At 41.4% G+C, this 20,304-nt stretch overlaps 1 protein-coding gene across 2 annotated transcripts in view; it reads left to right on the top strand.

Annotated features, from left to right (window-relative positions):
- Positions 1-7,908, top strand: part of LOC115558699 (semaphorin-4B) — a 46,273-nt gene extending 38,365 nt beyond the window's left edge. For both annotated transcript variants that reach the window (XM_030377064.1, XM_030377066.1), the window contains exons 10-15: positions 497-647; positions 836-1,046; positions 1,347-1,462; positions 1,855-2,012; positions 3,511-3,605; positions 4,237-7,908. In XM_030377064.1, the coding sequence (XP_030232924.1) occupies positions 497-647; positions 836-1,046; positions 1,347-1,462; positions 1,855-2,012; positions 3,511-3,605; positions 4,237-5,012 (1,507 nt within the window). In that variant the 3' untranslated portion in view covers positions 5,013-7,908. The remainder of the gene's footprint in view (positions 1-496; positions 648-835; positions 1,047-1,346; positions 1,463-1,854; positions 2,013-3,510; positions 3,606-4,236) is intronic.
- Positions 7,909-20,304: the final 12,396 nt, after the last annotated feature.

The raw sequence follows: 20,304 nt of genomic DNA, 5'->3' as shown, positions 1-20,304 counted from the left end.
CACCACTGACGGTACTGCTTCATTATGGCTGCACCTTTTTATTTTTTTTGCGGAAACATCAACTGTTTATGTAAAGAATAATATCGGGAGAGTCGGAGTGTTCACTTCATTGTAACTTTCTGTGCGTTTCTACTTTGAATCAAAGCTTCTACTACAAAATTACTAAATTTTAAAAGAAGTACAAACTGAAGCCCAAATGACAAGAGTACCATGTAATATATAACTGATGTTTTGTGAAGGACTACCTGTTTAAGTTAATCGGGTGATGTCTCCAGGTAAAAGGAGTACCCTGTATGTGAATAATGTGATAGATGATATGGTTTCTGCACGTATAAAGGTGTACCTGGACATGTGAATAATGTGATATATATTGTGATCCCTCCAGTATAAAGGTGTACCTGTATATTTGAATAATGTGATGTATATCTGGATCTCTCCAGTTATAATGGTGCACCTTTATATGTGAATAATGTGATGTATATTGTGATCTCTACAGGTATAAAGGGGCATCGGGGAGTTCTGCAGTCTGTGCGTTCACCATGGCCCAGGTGGAGCGGGCGTTCAGCGGTCGCTACCGCGAGGTCAACCGGGAGAGCCAGCAGTGGTACACCTACAACCACCCCCTCCCAGAGCCGCGTCCCGGGGCGGTAAGCCCTGCCCCAGCCCCTCTAAACACACCCCATCCCCTGATAAGGGGGCATGAGAACCCTTACTGTCACAAGTGCAGGGCTGCATGTGCCGTTCATAACAGTTACAACCCCAGTGTTCACCCGACTGCACCACTTAACCACCTCCAAGTGCCAATTGAACCGTCTGCTCCTCCTCGGCCCCCCAGTGCGTGACCAGCCGCGCCAGGCAGGCCGGGATCCAGTCGTCCCTGCACATGCCCGACAAGGTGCTCAACTTCGTCAAGGACCACTTCCTCATGGACAGCGTGATCCGCAGCCCGCCACTGCTGCTCAAGCGCAACGTGCGCTACACACAGATCGCTGTGCACAAGATCCAGGGCATGGAGCGGGCCTATGACGTCCTCTTCATTGGAACAGGTAGTCCAAGAGTCTTCATCTGAGCACCCACCCTCTTCATCATCATCTTTTCACTTGCCCCTGGTTTTATGTCTTATGTTTCTAAACACACTGCAGTTAGAAACAAACTTTCCTGACCATAAAGTAAAAGTAGTGTGATAATCAAATGCTGTATTAGTAAATAGTACTTAAAAATATCTTAGGAATTAGTGAGATACAACACATTAAGTGTGTGTGTGTGTGTGTGTGTGTGTGTGTGTGTGTGTGTGTGTGTGTGTGTGTGTGTGTGTGTGTGTGTGTGTGTGTGTGTGTGTGTGTCAGACGATGGCAAGCTTCACAAGGCGATCAACACCAACGACCGGATGCACATCATCGAGGAGATGACCCTGTTCGCCACGCCACAGCCAGTCCAGCACATAGAGCTGGACCCCCAGAGGGTGAGACGCCCTCATCCCTTCAGCCCACCTATATTACACTATATTTTTTCCATCACATAGACTGCTGTGTCATACTAAAGTCTCCTGTTTTATGGTTCTGCTTTGTTATAATATATAATTATTGTTATTATGATATATCGTCTCCATTCCTCTGGTACTGTATATCGTTATATATTACTGTATATAATTATTACCATTATAATATTATATGATGTACTAAGTGTCATGTCCCCTGGCTCTGCTTTAGTATGCTATATTAAACTATGATATTATGATTATGACATGATATATTGAGTCTCCTGTCCTCTGGCTCTGCTTTATTAACCTATATTAAACTCTAATATTATTATCATGACGTGCTATATTAAGTCTCCGGTCTCATGCCTCTGCAGGGATTGTTGTTTGTGTCGTCGTACTCCGGGTTGGTGGAGGTCCCGGTGGCTAACTGCACCAACTACGCCAGCTGTGGGGAATGTGTCCTCTCCAGGGACCCCTACTGTGCCTGGACAGGCCGGCTGTGTCGCGACGTCAGGATGGCGCCGCCCGACAGGTGAGCTCACTGACCAATCATGGCCCACAACCGGTGGACACAAGCCCATCAGTGGTGTGTTGTCATGGGTGAACTGTGATGAACCATTCCTTACTCCAAGTAAATCAATGAATTGAATTGCAAACCAATGCAAAAATGATAGTGTAAACTTGATGATACACAAACGGGTCGATATCTTGAAAGCCCATTTTAAAATGTTGACCATTGACCCCTCTATTGAAAGGTCAGGGTGAATAGAGTCAAATGACCCCTAGCCAAACCATTGCACTTGCACTATATGGCCACTAGATGGCGACAAAGAAAGGGTGTTCTTATTGAATGCAATTTGCCATTTCCCCTGAAATCCTCTCTTAGTTAATTGATTGTGAATGCCATGTTTAGTTGCAAAATGGTAATAAGAGACTGGACTTTACGTTTATGGTTGTTCTTATGTGATCAAACAAAACTTTGATGACAAAAGCAACAAAGGTAAGACATATGTTTGGTTGTAAAAAGAAAAAGGGACGTTTGCTCTTGATTGTTCTTTGCTTCTAGTTCGGCAACTTTTTGGCAGAAAGTGACTTGGATTGAATTGTTGGAATCAGTAGAGTCAGATTTGTGTTCATACAATAACATGTAGAAGATCGCTATTGATGTGCATGTGCACAGTATTGAAACCATTTTTTGTTACATGCTTCTTATTTTGTTAGGGGTTGGTGTTGTCCCCCTTTAGTTTAGTTAACAATGGTTTCGATAGAATAAAAGTTGACAATCTAATCTTTTTAGATGTGTGTCACATGACTGCTCTCTCATGGGATTAAATGCCTTAATACGTCTTGGCAATGGGGAGGTGGGGGGCATTTCAGGATTAAGCATGCACTCATCTCTGAGAAGTTCTCAGCCGCTGTTTTTTTATAAAGTTATATAAGCCACCTCATAGCTGACATGCCTGTCTGTACTATACGAAAATCCTGGTGCTTTGGGTATACGGCGTATACCTGCCTATCACGTGGACTACACTGCTTGAGCGAATCACAGCAAAGATAGAGGGATGAGTAAAAAAAAGCAAGAGTACATTATGACTTATAGGAGGAGGATGTCCTCAGAATAACTAACGGCAAATCATTTCACTTTCATTTAGCTATTACTATGTTTTCACCATTTCAATTCAATGCTTTTTTTTTATTCATCAGGACAAAACACATTCAGGCTCACAGCATTGGGAATGACTGAGTCATACTTCTATTTTGTCTGTGTGTGTGTGTGCCTTCACCCATTACGTACAAAACACAACTACAAAGCACACACAAACCGCACAAACACCCAAAAGCTCTTTGTACTTTCATCTGCTTTGATCGGTTAAATTGAAATGAACAGGGGGGTCTGTTATGTACAAGCTGTCTGTACTTAGAGGTGATTCAACTGAAAGGCTCCAGGGCGGTCATATGTTCCGGAAGGTTCCTCTCACTACAGCTGCAGTTAGGTTGACCCTCCTGGTGGTTTCTCTGTCCCGCCGCAGCCACTGGCAGCAGGACGTGGAGGAGGCGGACACCTCGGCCATCTGCAACAAGACTTCTCACACGCCCCGGTCCCCCTTTAAAGCACCAGCCTCCCGTGAGTTCACGACCGCTAGTGACGAGTCATTTATATATTTCATGTTTGATTTTGATTCTTGAATTGATTCAGAGTTTGCAGTATTATATTTTTTACAGAAAAACTTCAAAAAAGTATTGCAAAAAACGTATACGCAACTGACCATTTAGAAACGCCAACTGTAACCCTATCTCAGTGACTTCTGTTGGAACTACTCTTTTAATAAATAGACTAAACAATCAAAAATCCTCTTTTGAAAACATATTTTATTGTACTCATTTTACGGCCATTATAATTGAGGACTGATGGGGCCCATAGGAGCCGTCAGGAGCTAAAGCAGAGTGTAGCCGCACTACCGTACAGAGCCTGGACGTTCAATCAATCAATTTAAGAAATAATCTCCATCCGCAGCTTTTGGTCACATGCTCAAGTTACACAACGAGGCACATGTATTACTTATCATCTCTGCAAAGTTAAAAGAAAAAGTACCAATCCGCTCAGATTTTTTTAACCAACATATTTGATTGATTATCTTAAGGTAAAAGTCCGTATTCATTTGAGAACCATGTATTCCTTCCAGAGGTCTCTGCCTGCCAGCTCATTAATTGAAATATAATTGTGTTGTGTATTCATTTGATACCATTACCTCCAGGGGTCTCCGCCTGCCAGTTGATGACCATCCCCATGAACACGTTCAGAGTGCTGCCCTGCGTCCTGCGCTCCAACCTGGCGACCCGCCGGTGGCACTACAGCGCCAGCGCCAAAGAGTTCCTCTACGCCACGCCCGAGGGCCACCTGGTGGTAGTGGCGCAGCCCGACCGGACGGAGACCTACGAGTGCTGGTCCGAGGAGGAGGGCTTCCGGCAGCTGCTGGCCAATTACTGCGTGAGGGCGGAGCCCCGGCAGGAGAGCACCACGCTGGTCGGTCACTCGCGCACGCCGCACGTGGAGAGGGAGGAGAGTATCCTCATCCTGCCAGGCGAGTCGCGCTCCACGCAGTTCCACGCCAAGACCTACTGGAACGAGCTGATCGTGGTGTGCGCCCTGCTGGCCTTCTCCCTCCTGGTCTTCTCCTTGTTTGTGGCGTACCGGAACCGCGACCGCATGAAGTCCATGCTGAAGCAGGGCGAGTGCCCCAACATGCAGCAGAAGAAGCCCCGCATCGTGGGCAAGCCCACGGAGAGCCTGCCGCTGAACGGCAGCGCCATCCCCGTGTCCACCTCGGACCACAAGGGCTACCAGACGCTCAACGACAACTACATCTGCAGCACGCCCACCCACGAGTCCTCCCCCGACAACAGCAAGAGCTTCTCGGAGGCCTCGGACCGGAGGCCCCTCAACGTGAAGGAGAGCCACGTGGAGTACTCTCCCACCTGCCCGCGACCCAGAGTACGGCTGGGCTCAGAGATCAAGGACTCCATTGTGTGAGGGTGAGCTCGGAGGGGAACAGGAGCTGTGTGCCGTATCTCTGTCAGGGTGCAGGCAGCAGCCAGTGGGCGTGCAGAGGAAGCCCCTCCCGAGCCACAATGCATCTCATTCTTATTTGCGTGTGTCATCGTTGTTTCTTGATCACCACAGAGGTCATCTGCCCCCATCGTATCCGCGCCCAAGTTGGCAGTTCGGTCCTGCATCTTGGGAGCAGTGGGGACTGTTGCACAAACAGGTCACAAACTGTTTTGATCTTGTTTTTACCAGGATGAATCATCCATCGAAAAAGAACACGTGCATATATACAAAAAAATATCCTAGACATCCTGACCAGGGGCCGATCTACACGGGCCAGAATGTCCATGCAAATGTTTCCCAGGAGTCGAGATCTGGGAGAAGGTCGTTCACTTACACACAATGACGACGCAACGATGACAACTGATGATCTGTAGAATATCGGTTTCCCTTGTTCACTGAAGAGCTGTCGGATGCCACGAGGACAGACTTCTTTATCCTGTATGGATTTCAAATCAAAAGAATGACCAATCGGAAGAAAGACTAGAATTGCCACCAAAACGGTTAAGAAGTCCAAATCTGCAATAGGTACAATAAGTAACTTCATCAGTAATTTAACAAGAGATTGGACAAAGAGGCTCTGGTCTTCAGCTAAGTATTCATCTAGCCAAGTATTGATCAAAGAAGGCAATACGACTTTTGATATGCAAGTTAGGTTTGACCGGAACCCACTCCTTTCGGCGCAATCGGAAATGCATAGATTTGTTCTAATGGCGGAGACTAGTGATGCGCAAATAACAGATGGGGAGAGAATTCAACCGTCCCGAGTCAAGCCAAGAAGAGAGAGCGTTGCTCACTAGTCACCAAAATAATCTTGCACAATGTGCCAAAAATCTTGATTGTGTAATCCAAATGCAATAGTGCCATTATCACAAGCCCTCTCCATCGTATGCCTTATGTTAGCACTGATCACAGTCACGAGAAACGCATGTTGCTGGAGCAAACGTTGGTGCCCAAGAAACATCTAAAAACGTTAATAACATCAACTCAACAGGGATGACTCTCGTACCCATTGCTAGTGTAGGAACTAGACGTCTGGAGGACTTATTCTCTACTTTCCTTCTTTGCCCATGTGATACTGGGGGAAGAGCTTCGGCTATTTTGTGATCTAGTGAATTCACAAGTTAGTTAGTTGGTTAGCTATTTAGGGGGGTATAGCGTGCTACTCCAAGACCCAATGGACATGATATCAAAAATGAAGATTTCCCCTTTATACAAAATGATTTTCTCGAAGTTTTGACATTGGTCTTTTATTTCTTTCTTTTTTCTTTTTTTCTTTCTTACAAACTCTTGGCAACATAAACTGCAATGTGGAGGCCTAGACCTGTTTGGTCATACCCCAGCCCAGAGAAGTTAACGCCTCATTTGTGGTAGACACATATTCTGCTGCCGCTAGGGCGTTGATTGGCCATGGTACAAGTGGAAGCACAAGGTTACTGGGGGTGTCAAAAACATTCAGGTTGTTTGCACATTTCAATAAATATGAAAACAAGAAAGATCAGCAAAGCAGGTATGTATTCTACAAGAACTGACTACTGATAGAAGAAAAATAGTGTTTGACTGATGCCGAGAATGAGGTTGAATTTTTTTTTTTTAAATAAAATATATAATATGACAGGGACCATTGCCAACTTTTAAAACAAATTCCAATCCATAGAGCAGACTTGGTGTTTAGACTTTTTTTTTCCAAAGATGTAGGAGATTGTATTTAAAGTGTTATGTAATTCTAAAGTTGACAGGTTTCAGAGGTCAATGCAAATGGCTTGTCTGCGTTCATGTTGTGGAATGTATCACCCATTCACTGTATTAGTCCAGTAAGCCCACCGTATGTACTCCAAACATCATAAACAATCAATGTGTGTTTGATCACACCCTTGAAAATATGACAGCAAGCTACGTCTGCTCAATGTTTGACAAAGTAATTGCACAACAAGCATACTGCGGTGTCAGTCAGTGTTTCGTTTTGGATTTGCTTTCCTTCATTTGTTTTTTTTGTGTATATAACTGTAGGTAATATTGTGTGCGTTTTTAAGGGACCTTGTGCAAGATGTATTATAGAGGTAGTTTTACAATCTAGAAACGTGCACACTGCTGATTTATTTTATAGTGCCTCATTGCCTAACCCCAACATTAATTCCCCCACTTTTCAACATTTTACTTCAAGCTTGTCAAATTGGCAGTGAGATATATGATATCAAACATTGGATTTGGCCCAATAACCCTTGTTAGACCTTCTGCCCACCAAGCGAGCACTAGGGGCAAACAATGATAGTAGTGGAAGTCATCTTGTTCATTTTTTTAAATAACAAAAAATATACAGGTTCACATTTCATCAGGCTATAGTGGTTGAATCCGTTTTTTCTTCAAATAGACACATAATTAGAAAAATTGACCATTTGTCCAATTAATGGCAAATATATAAACAAACATATGTAAGAACGCAAAACTAAAACTAAATTGTACTTCAGATCTCAGATAAATTGTTTTGCTTTGAAAATCCTAAATGATCAATTAACTCCTTCACCACTACATTAGAACTTTGGGCTAGATATGTGTATTTTCAGAACCATAAGGTCTACACACATACAAACAGACCACTCTCTTATGTCCCCCACAGTTGACAACAGAATTCAAACCTGTACCTCAAATGAAGAATGTCTTGTATTTAAAAGATTCAAGATTCAATATATTGCTGACGAATCTGGCCTTGTATTTTTATTTTGTGATACAATATAGCTGTCTTTTTTTTTTTTTTACAGATGTGCATATTTATTTGCGACACATGCTTTTCTTCATAGAAGCAGAGAGTAATGATATACTATAACAGATCAAATATTTCCAGTATAAGGTTATGTTTTTGAGTGGCTGCAAGGTAATACACTTTACTCTACTCTACGTGAATGTATCCAGCTCGAATATATGACACATTTCAACAGTCAAGTCAGCCTTCAAAGATATAACTCCCTACCCTACACACACAAAGACTTATAGGCATTACTTGTTTTCATGTTTCGTCCGAGATTTTGTAAAGGTCTCGATGCACGACACAATAGAGATAATCAACTCATTCTGTTTGTGCTTGTTAATTTATTTTCATCCTAAACATGGCCCCCAGGGCTGTGCATCCACACTGCACGACGCCAGCTCAGTTTATTTCTCAGCATAGTTACCCTACTGAACCCCATGAGCTTAGTTGACTGAACTATTAGAATAATGTGGTTGTGTAAGTCTGCATGAAAAATTGTGTGCGCGCATGTGCGCGTGTGTGTGTGTGTGTGTGTGTGTGTGTGTGTGTGTGTGTGTGTGTGTGTGTGTGTGTGTGTGTGTGTGTGTGTGTGTGTGTGTGTGTGTGTGTGTGTGTGTGTGTTTTTCTTTTTTATCCAATCAGTTGTGTACAAAAACATGTTGTAAGCTGTATTTTTTGTATCATACATTGATATTGTGACTGTTGTTTTTATTATAATGTACATAAAAGGCACTTTATTTTAATTTTTTTTAATAAATGAATAAAATGATAAAAAAAGATAAGCATGTTTCTTTTAGTTTTATTCTTGGCGCTGTGATCTTCTCTCAATTTAAATACAAAAGTCTAAATATTTTCAGCAATGAAAAACACTTGTGTAGTGCATATCTGACCCATAGTTCTGGCCCACAATAATATTCATTACCATCATGACATAACAAGTTCAGGTCGCTGAGAGCTCCTGAATGTCATACAGACACTCAACTGTAAATAAAAATCGATATACATATATATGTATAGACACATATTTTTAATAATTAGCCATAATACTATATATGTGTAAAAAATATGTATTATATATTTCATTTTAATAAACGACATTGTTCTTTCCAAAAATAAAAAAAGATCTTGCAAACCAACTCTAGTACCCACGTGAACCATAAAATACTGCTTTTATGACGTGTTTAACCTCTGATTGGCTTAAATGTTTAGCCAATTATATGCTGATTATGCGTTGATACGACCTGTAGTCCAATGGAAACAGAAAAAAAAAAAGTATACAGCAATCACTCATAAAGGCAACAAATGCACCCAACAAAACACATTATTTTTTCCCCTTAACTAGGCCTACATAAAGTAGCAGTTGAAAATCTGCCTCTTCTGACATCATAGGTGGGCCTGTCCACCTAGATATAAGACACACTGATGTCAGAAGAGGCAGAATTCCAAAACGGCTTTTAACGGCTAATCACACTTATATATAACGCAATAGTGTGTGTGAATGTATGGAGCTATGTCCGGTCAGCAGGATTTCTGATGGGAGAGGTTTCTTCTCGGATACAAGCCTATAATGCCCATGTGTGGCACATTTCATATAGGCCTACATCGCTCATTATAGCGCTACGAAACAACGACAATATAAAAGAATGATCACAAATAGGACGTTGCAAAGCCACAGCCTTCCAAAATAATTGTTTTTAAATGCGTTTAAAGTTTTCTCTAGAGCTGTTACTTTTTGAACATAAACATGCAGGTTCAACATGCCTCCATGGTCATTCTTCTGTAGATATAAGGGGCTCATTCTAAGGTCAAATTAACACAAAGGTTCTCATCTTCATTGGATTATATTCTATTTAAGACGTACTTATGAATATTAGGCCTTTATCATAGGCTATTTCTGCCACGTTTATTCCGCTAGATGCCACTATATGACGCACAAAACACCTTTAAGCATTATTACAGGTGAGGGCGTGACAATGATGACGCTTACGCACACCCGCCATGCAATGCAATCGGTAGGTAGTCAGTAGAGGAATATTGGTAACATCCAAACAACAGAGATGCTTTCAAGCCCCAGCCTACATGAGCTATATGCTTTCTAGTGTTGCTAAGATTTCTGCCATGGGCATAGCGGACGCGGGGTACATGTCCCCCGCACTTCCCGTATCTGTGCCCTGTGTCCCCCGCACTTTTTACAGCCATTACAACCATTCAATTCATTTTACACGTGGAAACACGTTTTTCCGAGCCGCTTTTGAACGCACCATGAGCAGGTGGAGGCAGGCGGCAAACACCGCTGTCGTGTTGTGATTTCATCACAGAGACGTTGATTCAGATCTGTTTCAAGCATGTTGACCAAACCAGCAGCCGAACATGCCGAACACGGTTTGTTTTTTCGAAGTTGAGTAATGCTGTTGCATGTTGTTTAACTAAATGATGACCAACTAATAGATGTCAATATATCAAGGTAAGCTAGTTAACTTGCTAGGTGCAGAGGTGATAGTAACTAGTTGCATTTACTCTGTCACATTTACTTGAGTAACTTATTGGATAAACTGTACTCTTAAGAGTTGTTTTACTGCAAAATACTTTTTTACTTATATTATTCTAAAGTAACAATACTTCTACTTGGCTACCCAACCACCTAGGAATAAACCCACTCCTCACATTTCTGCACAGAACTTGTGCTCACGGTTGTTTTGCACATATTTTTTTAATCTTCATACAATAGAAAGAGCAGGGTGAGGGAGGAGACAGTGGACCAGAGTCCAGCAGCAGCAGGAATGAACAGGGAGGGTCTTCACAGCAGTTGAGGAGAAATTATCGATAGGATAAAAGTGACTTTGCGATTAATTTCCACAGCTACGTCACCACTACTATTCTTAATACTATTCATAAGTTTTGCTTTGAACATTTATTATCTATATCATTGCAGGAGAAATTATAACTGGCTAAGGAAATGTCTATAGGATAAGAGTGACTCTAAGATTAGTTTCGTTTATTCAAAGAGACTTTTTGTTTATTATTTATTTGCTGATATTATTTGACTGCACTATTTGTGTTTTAAAGGAAGCAGGTATAGGTCATACCATTTGTCCTAGTCTTGATTAATTTTGCACATCTGTGTTGTCCTAATTGACGACGGCAAATGTAAAATAGCTACATCTTCATGTCGATATGTTTATTGTCGTCACTTGTCACTTCTTGCCATTAAATTAAATTACGTGGCTTATTACCCTGTAACTTCCATTCCATTTTGGTGCTGATAATTTGAAACAGGAATGGTGTTTTACAGAACTTTTCGTGTTCAGTGTTGTCATTTGGCACTTATTATCTGGTTACTTAACCTGTAGATGCTCGAGGGTCATTCTGTGTCAACTCAACCAGAGTTTGGCAGCATTAGATTTTGACTTTAGATTTTGATAGTAGCCTACATCATCTTAAAGAACTAAAGTCGGTCCCCTGGTGCTGTGCTGTTTGTGGTTAGCCACTATGGAGGTGCAACTGAATGCGAGAGGATGATAAATCACTCAATAGACCTCTGAACAATTTGTCCCCGTCACTTCTGAAAAGATGGCTACGCTCCTGCCACAGATTAAAAATCACACCTTTAAAAAACGAATGTGTTGCTAGCTCAATGTTGTTGCAACTAAGATATTTGCTAAAATAATGGTCAGGTTTAGCTCTTACGTTGAATTGAACATGCATTTGGAAGATACTGGTGTCGGATTACGGGTCAGCAATATCCATGAGCCCTTTTTTAGTCTTTGTGTCCTTGTTTTTTGTCTTGCTCATTGCGTTAAAGAGCGTGTTCACTAGTTGACCAATCAAAGTAGGCCTACTCGGTACTCTGGCGAGAGCATTTAGATACTCATTTTCCATTAGTGATTGTATTTCTACATTGGAGTAGGTTTCCACCTGGTGGTGTGTTTAGTTTACAACAGTGCATCTTGACCTACAGATGAACAGGTTTCTTGCAACTGAATGTGATATTATGTTTATCTTTCATCTTGTTGTCAATATTATCTGTGTTGCATGGTATTTTTGAATAATAACTGAAATATGCGACTTCTTCTTTCGTGTAACATCAGAGGTCCAACTCAGTGTCTTGTAGCCATGCCCTTGTCTCTGGTCCCACGTCAAAGACGTGGGTGGGACCCTATCACAATTATCACCCTGATGACAAAAATCTGGTCAAACTTATTAACAGGGGATAGTGGTATCCATGGTAGTTATCCTGCTGCTGGTTACAATGATCAATGGAAATCTTCTTCAAAAAATAATAATTTAGAGTTTGGGTTATTTTGAACACTGTCTTTGCTGTAATTTTCTTCTTCCTTTTATTATTTGAGAACTCTTGAAGGGGTTTAGCATAGCAGTGTATATTCTCCAGAAATATGCAAGCATCAGTTCAACTGCAAATTGTATTCTTTCTAATTGTTCAATTTCATGTAGCCTTGTCTTATGATTGTGCAGTAGCCCTCATTATCCACCAGGGGCGTGCCATGGGTCATATTATCGACGTTTTGTAATGAATAATTCAATTTTGGGCACCACAAAAATAGGTTTACATGCTTATATGTTAGAAATACACCTTATTATTCTCACACTGTTCATTGCTGCAGAATCACTCTCAGCCCTTTTCTCGTGAAACACTTGGTTCTAGCTCCTGTTTCTCAAAGGCCCTCCTCCCGAAAAGCCAGTCTGCCCTGACTGGTTAGCTGGCTGGCCCACTCAATATTTGCCCTCTGCAGTGATGTTGCCTCCTGAGTTATTATTTCCCTACACACGGCAGAACATCAACAACATTTATTGAGCTGACTATAGATCTTGAGGCGTAGAACACCAGAGCTATTTTGTATTACATGTAATGAAACAACTGTCTCAAATGAAAACAGAACAATGATGTTTCATTACACCACAGAAACCAAATAATTAGTGGGTTTTATTTGTTATTTTTCTCAACTAACTACATTTTTTGCAAATATTAATATGCCGGGTGGAGCTACTAAGGAAGGAATGTTAGGGTTGTCATCACCGGTTGTAAGATTGTGATGATGGACCTCACTCTGGAAGTTGGCCATAATTTATTTCGTTTATGGGAATTACTTTACCATCAAAGAAGATGTGTTGTTTTTTTTGCATGACTTTCAAGGGACAAAGGGGGCAGATGTAAAACGCTTTACGAATTTGAAAAACAAAAACACATGAACGAAAAAACACCAATGCAAAAGCTACAACACAAATCCATACTCTACAACACAAAGGCAAATTCCACAACACAAATTCAAAATCCAACAAACAAATTGGCACAAATGCCAAAGTCCAAAACAAATGCAACAACATCATAATGGCAGGGAGTGTCAATAGATGATGATAAAGCAATCAATGAAACGTGCCAGAAATGATTACCGTTTAACAATTTTACCTACGATGCAGAAGAGCAAAATTCCTGCCCTTTAATTTTTTGTTGCTCTGTGTTGGATTCTAAATTTCCACACGGTCATCGCAGGCTGATAACTTTGTAACTTTGTCTGATATGAGCGAACACCCTAACCCTGTTGATGAAGATGCTTGTGGGTATCACCAAATGCTGGAGCTAAACATTGGTGAAAGAGCATCCAAGAGGGGGCGTAAGGGTAAGCCAATGCACATCATGCAACCCCTCTGCCTGACATTTGGTACTACAAAAGCCCTGGAGAACTCTTCCCCAGAGGGGGAAGAGTGTATGAGCCCCCAGTTACCACCAATGGGAACACGTCAGCCACTGGCAGGGATGAACGAGGCGGGGCTAGATGAAAAAAACACTGATTTAGGAAAAACCTGCACGTGAGAGAAAGGAAAAAGTACATGGGTTGAAACAGAGTTCAGGAATGGAGGGGGTCAAGATTTGATGGACCCCATTTCAACTAATGAGCAGAGGGAGGGATTTTTAAGGATGTGCATACGAACAAGTTTTGTACAATATACTCATGTCTTTATATCATCAATGTCCCCTATGCTGTGACTCTATGCCGAAACATAACTGTATTATTTTCATTTTTATATTATGCATTTTATTTTTTTTGTAATATTCTCTGTCTGTATATTATAACAAAATTCAGCCTCTTATGTACTCTGTATGAAGCGGCAACAAACAATGACATAATTGAGGAATTCACCTGCTGCTGGGGGCTTTCCAACCTCGAGCAACTTGTACCCTGCATTTTTCTCAAAAATGCAAGCAGTAAGACTTTCTTTCGACTCCTCTCTCAAACGCTGAAAAATTCATACTGCAAAGGTTCACCATCATTACCAGGAATGTCTGTTGGTGGTAAAGTAGAAGACAGATTCTGTGGAACCAGAAGAGCAGTGATGTCATTTTGCCTCTGAATAAGGTCAAAGATATCACTTAGGTTACCACCATTTAGTGCAGAGGGTGTAGTGCTAACATACCTTTTTGCACATGCGTCTATACAATTTGCTTTTAAATCGAGTATTGAGTCAAATGGGACGTATCATGAGCTCTTACAGATGGACCATGAGTTGTTTCCTTTGGTCTAACAACCTGCTGCTGTGAGGATGATTCGCATTCCCATCAATACATTCTAACTTTGTTGCTCAGGTAAATATTTAATTGCATTTGTATTTAATTTAGCCAATGTTTCCTTGTGAGCAGTTCCTTTACTGAAATAAGAATTCCTTGTTACCTTATTTCCATTTGACAATACTGTACTTTCCAACAGCCTCATCTTGTGAATTCCCTATCCCTTTAAGAGTCTGCATGATCAAGAAAGATAGCACTTCTTGTAGGGCTACAGCCCTACCAGAAACAACTCCCAAAGCCTCAGCTGAAGTTCTTCCCAGACCTACAGACACATGAACTTATTTTAATGAATAAGGGGCATGGTGCAGGCTCCTTTTGATATTTTGACCCCAGACTTGAAAAATGTGTCCTCAGGCTAGCTGTGATTACATGCTTTAAGGAACAAATTTCCAACTCCATCCCACCGAAAATGGGGAACTAGAAACGCCCGCTGGTTTATGCCTTTTTGCGCTAAACAGTTGGAGGTCACTGCCCTTTTCCCGCCCCTTTGAGATGGCTAGGGATGCCAAAATCAACCACCCTAGCAACGATGGCAAACGTTGTAGCGTACCTCTAGCCAGTGATCATTAGCAGACAATTTAATCTCATAATTACATGTGTGTTGGTATGTATGTTTTATATCATTATAAGGTGATAAGTAAATTCTAATCACAGTATCTCACTGCCTTATATCTGATATAACTAAGATATACATGTGTAACTTTATGATCTACTGAGAATCCGGAGAAGGAGGATAAATGTATGTTTAGTGAAAGGTTGGGTATGGAATTCTCTTTTTTGGCCATTTTTGCAAAATTACTTGAAATCCTTATGATAACCCACTTACAGCCACTGAGTTAGAAGTACTGACATGAAAATTAAACAAGTCAATCATCTATGGAACGGGCAGGGCTCGAAAAACTCCAGCCAATGATTTCCAGACCAACCGAGTGGCATTGGACAGTAAGTACGTCAATCAAACGGTCGTACTGCACTCCCGCTCCCCGCGCGTGATTCCTTAATGCACGTACTCAAAGCTTGTGACCCAGGGCAAGCTTCTGTTTGTTGTTATCCTGCGGTAGCTACTGGAGCTAGCTAAGAGTGCAGTACGACCGTTTGATTGACGTACTTACTGTCCAATGCCACTCGGTGAGTCTGGAAATCATTAGCTGGAGTTTTTTGAGCCCTGCCCGTTCCACAGATGATTGACTTGCTTAATTTTCATGTCAGTACTTCTAACTCAGTGGCTGTAAATGGGTTATGATAAGGATTTCAAGTAATTTTGCAAAAATGGCCAAAAAAGGGAATTCCATACCCAACCTTTTAATTTGTTAAAGTTTGAGTTTTTTGAACGATACAAACCTATGTTAATCCATTGCATCCTATGTTAATGCTTCCTTCTCCTTCATGAGCTTCCCCAAATGTCTTGCGATATTGATATCCCCCCCCCCCCCCCCTGCGGACTGTTTAATTTTTCTTCTGTTTTGTGTGTATGCTATGTGTGACTGTAGGCTTCTGCTGCCTTTATTGACCAGGACACTAGAAGAAATGTTTAATCTCAATGGTGATTATTATTTTTCAACTAACCAATATTAGCTGCCTTGGACTTTAAAATGTCAATCCCTGAATAACAGTAAAAGCTATTTAATAATAGATGTACATGCATAGTATGCTAAACTTTCCATTGAACAATTACCCCAGTTACCATTAGTTGACTAATTTTATTATGTAATCAAATGCTTACACACTACCTGCTTTCAGACAAACGTGTAAGTCCTGATATTGTCCTGATGGGGCTGATATCCTGACAATTGTACCCTTAAAATATCCTGTTGCCTTTTGTTCGCTGAATGGTTAAAAAATATTTAAATTTTGGCATTGCTTTTAAGAGTAATTTGTGGTGACCGAATGTTATACGTTGTAAAATTATAGCCCAAATGTTATTATATTATGCGCTCAGAAATTAGTTACATTATCAACTGGGGTTTCCACATTATTGCTATGGATTTAATTATTGCGTGCGAAAACTCTAGTTATAGCAAAATATGCAACCAACTAATTTGTATTGTGTTACTGTTAATCAAATCAAGCCAATCACAAACCACTCGAGGCTAACGTTTCTGGCTGAGTCTGATACCTGGGCAAGATGGGCCCCCTATCTGTTGGTCTGAGGGGGGTTCATTCAATCAACTAGACGTGGGGGTCAGAGACAGGGCTCTGTTGTTGGGCTGTAATACAAAAGAAGGGCCATTTGATTTGAATAAAAAACATTCAGTTGATTAGAACAGGATGATAAACTCAAGTGTAGTGCATCGATGAAAGACCAGTGTCTGGCCGGGAGGGAGATTTAATCAATTAAAAGTGGGGTTCAGAGAAAGGGATATGGCAGAGAGGGGGAAAGCGGCATGAGGTGAAACCATATCTGACTGTCTAATTGATACACCTCAGTAGATTATGACCATGGCCTGGGGTAAAACGCATGACAACAGAGAAATCAAACATTCTCAACAGTAAAGCTATTGCTCCTTGGTTAATCGCGTCATCTATGCGTATCGCGTATACCCGTGGATGATGGGTTAACACTAGTGGAATTTAAACGCTTTTAAAAGCTTTGGTTTTCTGAACTAATTTTATCTTTGGTCTGGCTCTTCATGTTATCAATTGTTTAAATTTAGCTTACATTTTTCCTTTCATGTACATATTACATTTGGGATGTATCTGGCCAGAGCTGGCACTGCTGCTATCCCATATTTTCAACTTATCCTTATAGCCTTAACTCTTGTGAGGATATGGCTTTTTATAATGATCTAAGTTCCCTATGTTTACTGCCAAATAACAGTGACTAATGTTAAAGGTAATATTAAACAAAAGCCTCAAGCTGCTATCCGCCTTGTTTAATTACTCACTCCTATTACGTGAGCCCTCATAAGCTAGCCCTTACCTATGTTTCTTATTAAGCTTTCTTATAAGGTGAGTGCTGCTAGGCAGCTTATGGTCTTCTTAGGTTTTATCCTTTCTTTCCCTATTATTCTCTACAATCCATTCTCTAAACTCCACTCAAATTTGAAATGTTCAACTTTGATTTAAGTCGCCCGCCATTACTAAAATGGTGGATGTATTCTATACTTCTTTACTACTAAAATATTCAAATTTTAAACATGATTTAAACATGATATATATATATATTTGAAGTCAATGGAAAGACCTCAAAGGAGTCCGGCAATTTCTGTGTAATTTCCTGTGGAAATCAAGCTGACGAAACTCAGCAGTGATAATGTTCACAGAGTCACGTTGCATTTAATCACGTAATTTAATTTCATTCTAATGTAATAGCCAGACTAACGTAAGTCAAAGTAGCGCTAACCTGCTAAGTTTAGATCAGTCTATTAAGCTGTACTGTACCTGGAGGAAGTGCCTGTGTTTTATGACCACAAATTAATACATTGCTCACTATAACGGCCATGCACAACGACTGTACTTAAAAAGTATTAGAAAGTTGGTGCGGGTCATAACCATGGGGATAACATGCCCTCTTCCTTCCAATAACTTAGGCAAAAAACATATTTTTATTGGAACTTATGGTTCAAATTCAAGCTGAAACGGGGGGTTAATTTACACTTTAAACAATGTAGCTTTATTAACATATGTTAAGGCATATTTGACGCTACACTCTTGGCAGTTTCTGCAGTTAATACTGCAGGAAATACATTTTCTAATATAATATATTGTATCTTTATGTGGAGGAACAAATTAAATTAAATTATTCTGCCATATTAACGGTGCTAGCCAAATTTATCTCAATTCATTTTGTTATGAGGATAGAATTTCAATTAGAGCACCCTGAATTATCATCACCTTTCCCGTCTACTGCACCGCTGGCTACATAACATGTTAGAATCTTTAGAATGTTGGGGTACATAACATTCTCTTATGGGTCTTAAGAGTGTTGGGGTCATGTTTTGTTGGAGTACATAACATCTTGGGGTCTTTAAATGTTTGGGTACATAACAGAGGGTGTGAACCACGTGGTAGATGACCTTTTGAAGAGGATCAGCTTCCCAAGCAGCCAAATATTCGACGGGGAGTCTGTTGTCAACATCAATGACCTGTTCTTCAAATTCGCCATGGAAGCCAATCAGGGCGCTTCCTACGTGCAGAAAAAATCCCAACCTTTTTCACTAGGAGTCCTTCTTACCCTCCACCTCCTTTGTTCCCTCCTCCTCTTTTCTCTCTCTTCATTCCTCCTCCTCTCTTCTCCTCCTTTATGTTTGTGGAAAGAAGTAACAGTTATTGCAAAACTTGATGTGGGAGATATTGCACTTGGCTGATGAAGGAACGTGGGATATCAAGGAGATGTACTGTAGGATAGGAAATAACTACCATAAGTTTCAATGCTATTGTTTCTGGCACGGGTTCAAATTCCACCCGCAACCCTTTGGAACGGCGCTGCGCATTGGTGTTTATGCTTAAAGTACAGCTGGCCGGCCTCAATGAGTCGAGGGGGGGAGAGGGAGAAGGAGGGGGAGGAGGAGAAGGTTATATTGCTTTTCTTCCTCTTTAACCTACTTTGGTGTTGGATTGATGCCAAAAGTATGCTTAGAAAGCATATTCAAAGATGTGGAAATGTTTATTGTGAAAAAAATGTCAAACAAAACGCCATTTTGCAAATGTAAAAATGATCATCAGTCTTTTCTTGCGCTAAGGCTATTCACATGATTTCGACATGGAGGCGGGCTGAAGGGAAGAATGGGGCTTTATTGATCACAAAACAAAAGCACTGATATGCTTCTCGTCTACCAGCCTGACCAAGGGCATGCAGAGGTTTGGGCATTAGCTTCCGAGCCGACCACCCGCTGGATCAGATACTGGCTCGGCTTGTCCACAGCACACCGAGCCTAGCAACCAGCCCGCGGGCTGCTAGGCTCGGTGTGCTGCAGCCTCAGGAGCTAATGAGCAGCCAGGCCAGTAGCTGATCCCATGTGCTGCTAGGCCACCTCCAACGTCAAAGAGATGTCCAACATTGGCTGTGTGTGTTGAATGGTGTGTGTGTGTAATGGGTTAAATGGTGGATGTGTTGTGGTGTGTAGGTTGAGTGATGGTGTGTGTTGTGTTGTGGTGTGTGTCTTTTTGCGACTGCACTCTACACAAAGTTACATGAACAACAACAAAGGAACAGAAACTTACACAGTGACAATTGGATCAATTAATTGTTGAGGACTGATAATAAGGAAACCACCTTGCTATATATGATATATAGACTGCACTTGGTTAGGATATGGACTAGATACTCAGCAGTCTGCTGCTTCTGCACAACCCCTTACTGTCTTCTCCACCCTTCTCCTAGTCAAGTCCATGTTAGCAAGAGTTTGTAGGAGGTCAAAGGTCAGACAGAGTGGGAGGTGGGAGATGACAGGGGGTCTCCTCACCCACAAACTGGTTGCCATGGAGATGAGCCTTGAGGAGATCTATGATAATGCGACCGAGAAGCTGCGGGCAGGCATCAAAGCGTGTGTGTGTGTGTGTGTGTGTGTGTGTGTGTGTGTGTGTGTGTGTGTGTGTGTGTGTGAGAGAGAGAAGGTGTGTAAATGGATGGCCTGGTGTTGAATTTTGGTTTCAATGTGTGAGATAGTGAGTCTTTTTGTTTGAGTGTTGCATTTCAAGGATGGCGTTCCATGGCGCCATCGTCAGGGTGTCATTCCGAGGTCAACACATGCACACACATACACATTCTCCACCGTTAACGATATACTCACCCAGATCTGGTTTCTTGTCGTTTGCTTGAGATCCTCACAGTGAGGGACTTTAATGATATTGCCAGCTCAGTGTGGCTGTGCCGCACACACACTCTGTTACACAACTTTTTATACAAGTGCATAGAGACTGTGTGTGTGTGTGTGTGTGTGTGTGTG

The sequence above is a fragment of the Gadus morhua genome, chromosome 14 (assembly GCF_902167405.1).
Source record: "Gadus morhua chromosome 14, gadMor3.0, whole genome shotgun sequence".
Taxonomy (NCBI): domain Eukaryota; kingdom Metazoa; phylum Chordata; class Actinopteri; order Gadiformes; family Gadidae; genus Gadus; species Gadus morhua.
Note: the sequence above shows the minus strand (reverse complement) of the source record. Positions and strands in the feature narration are given on the sequence as shown.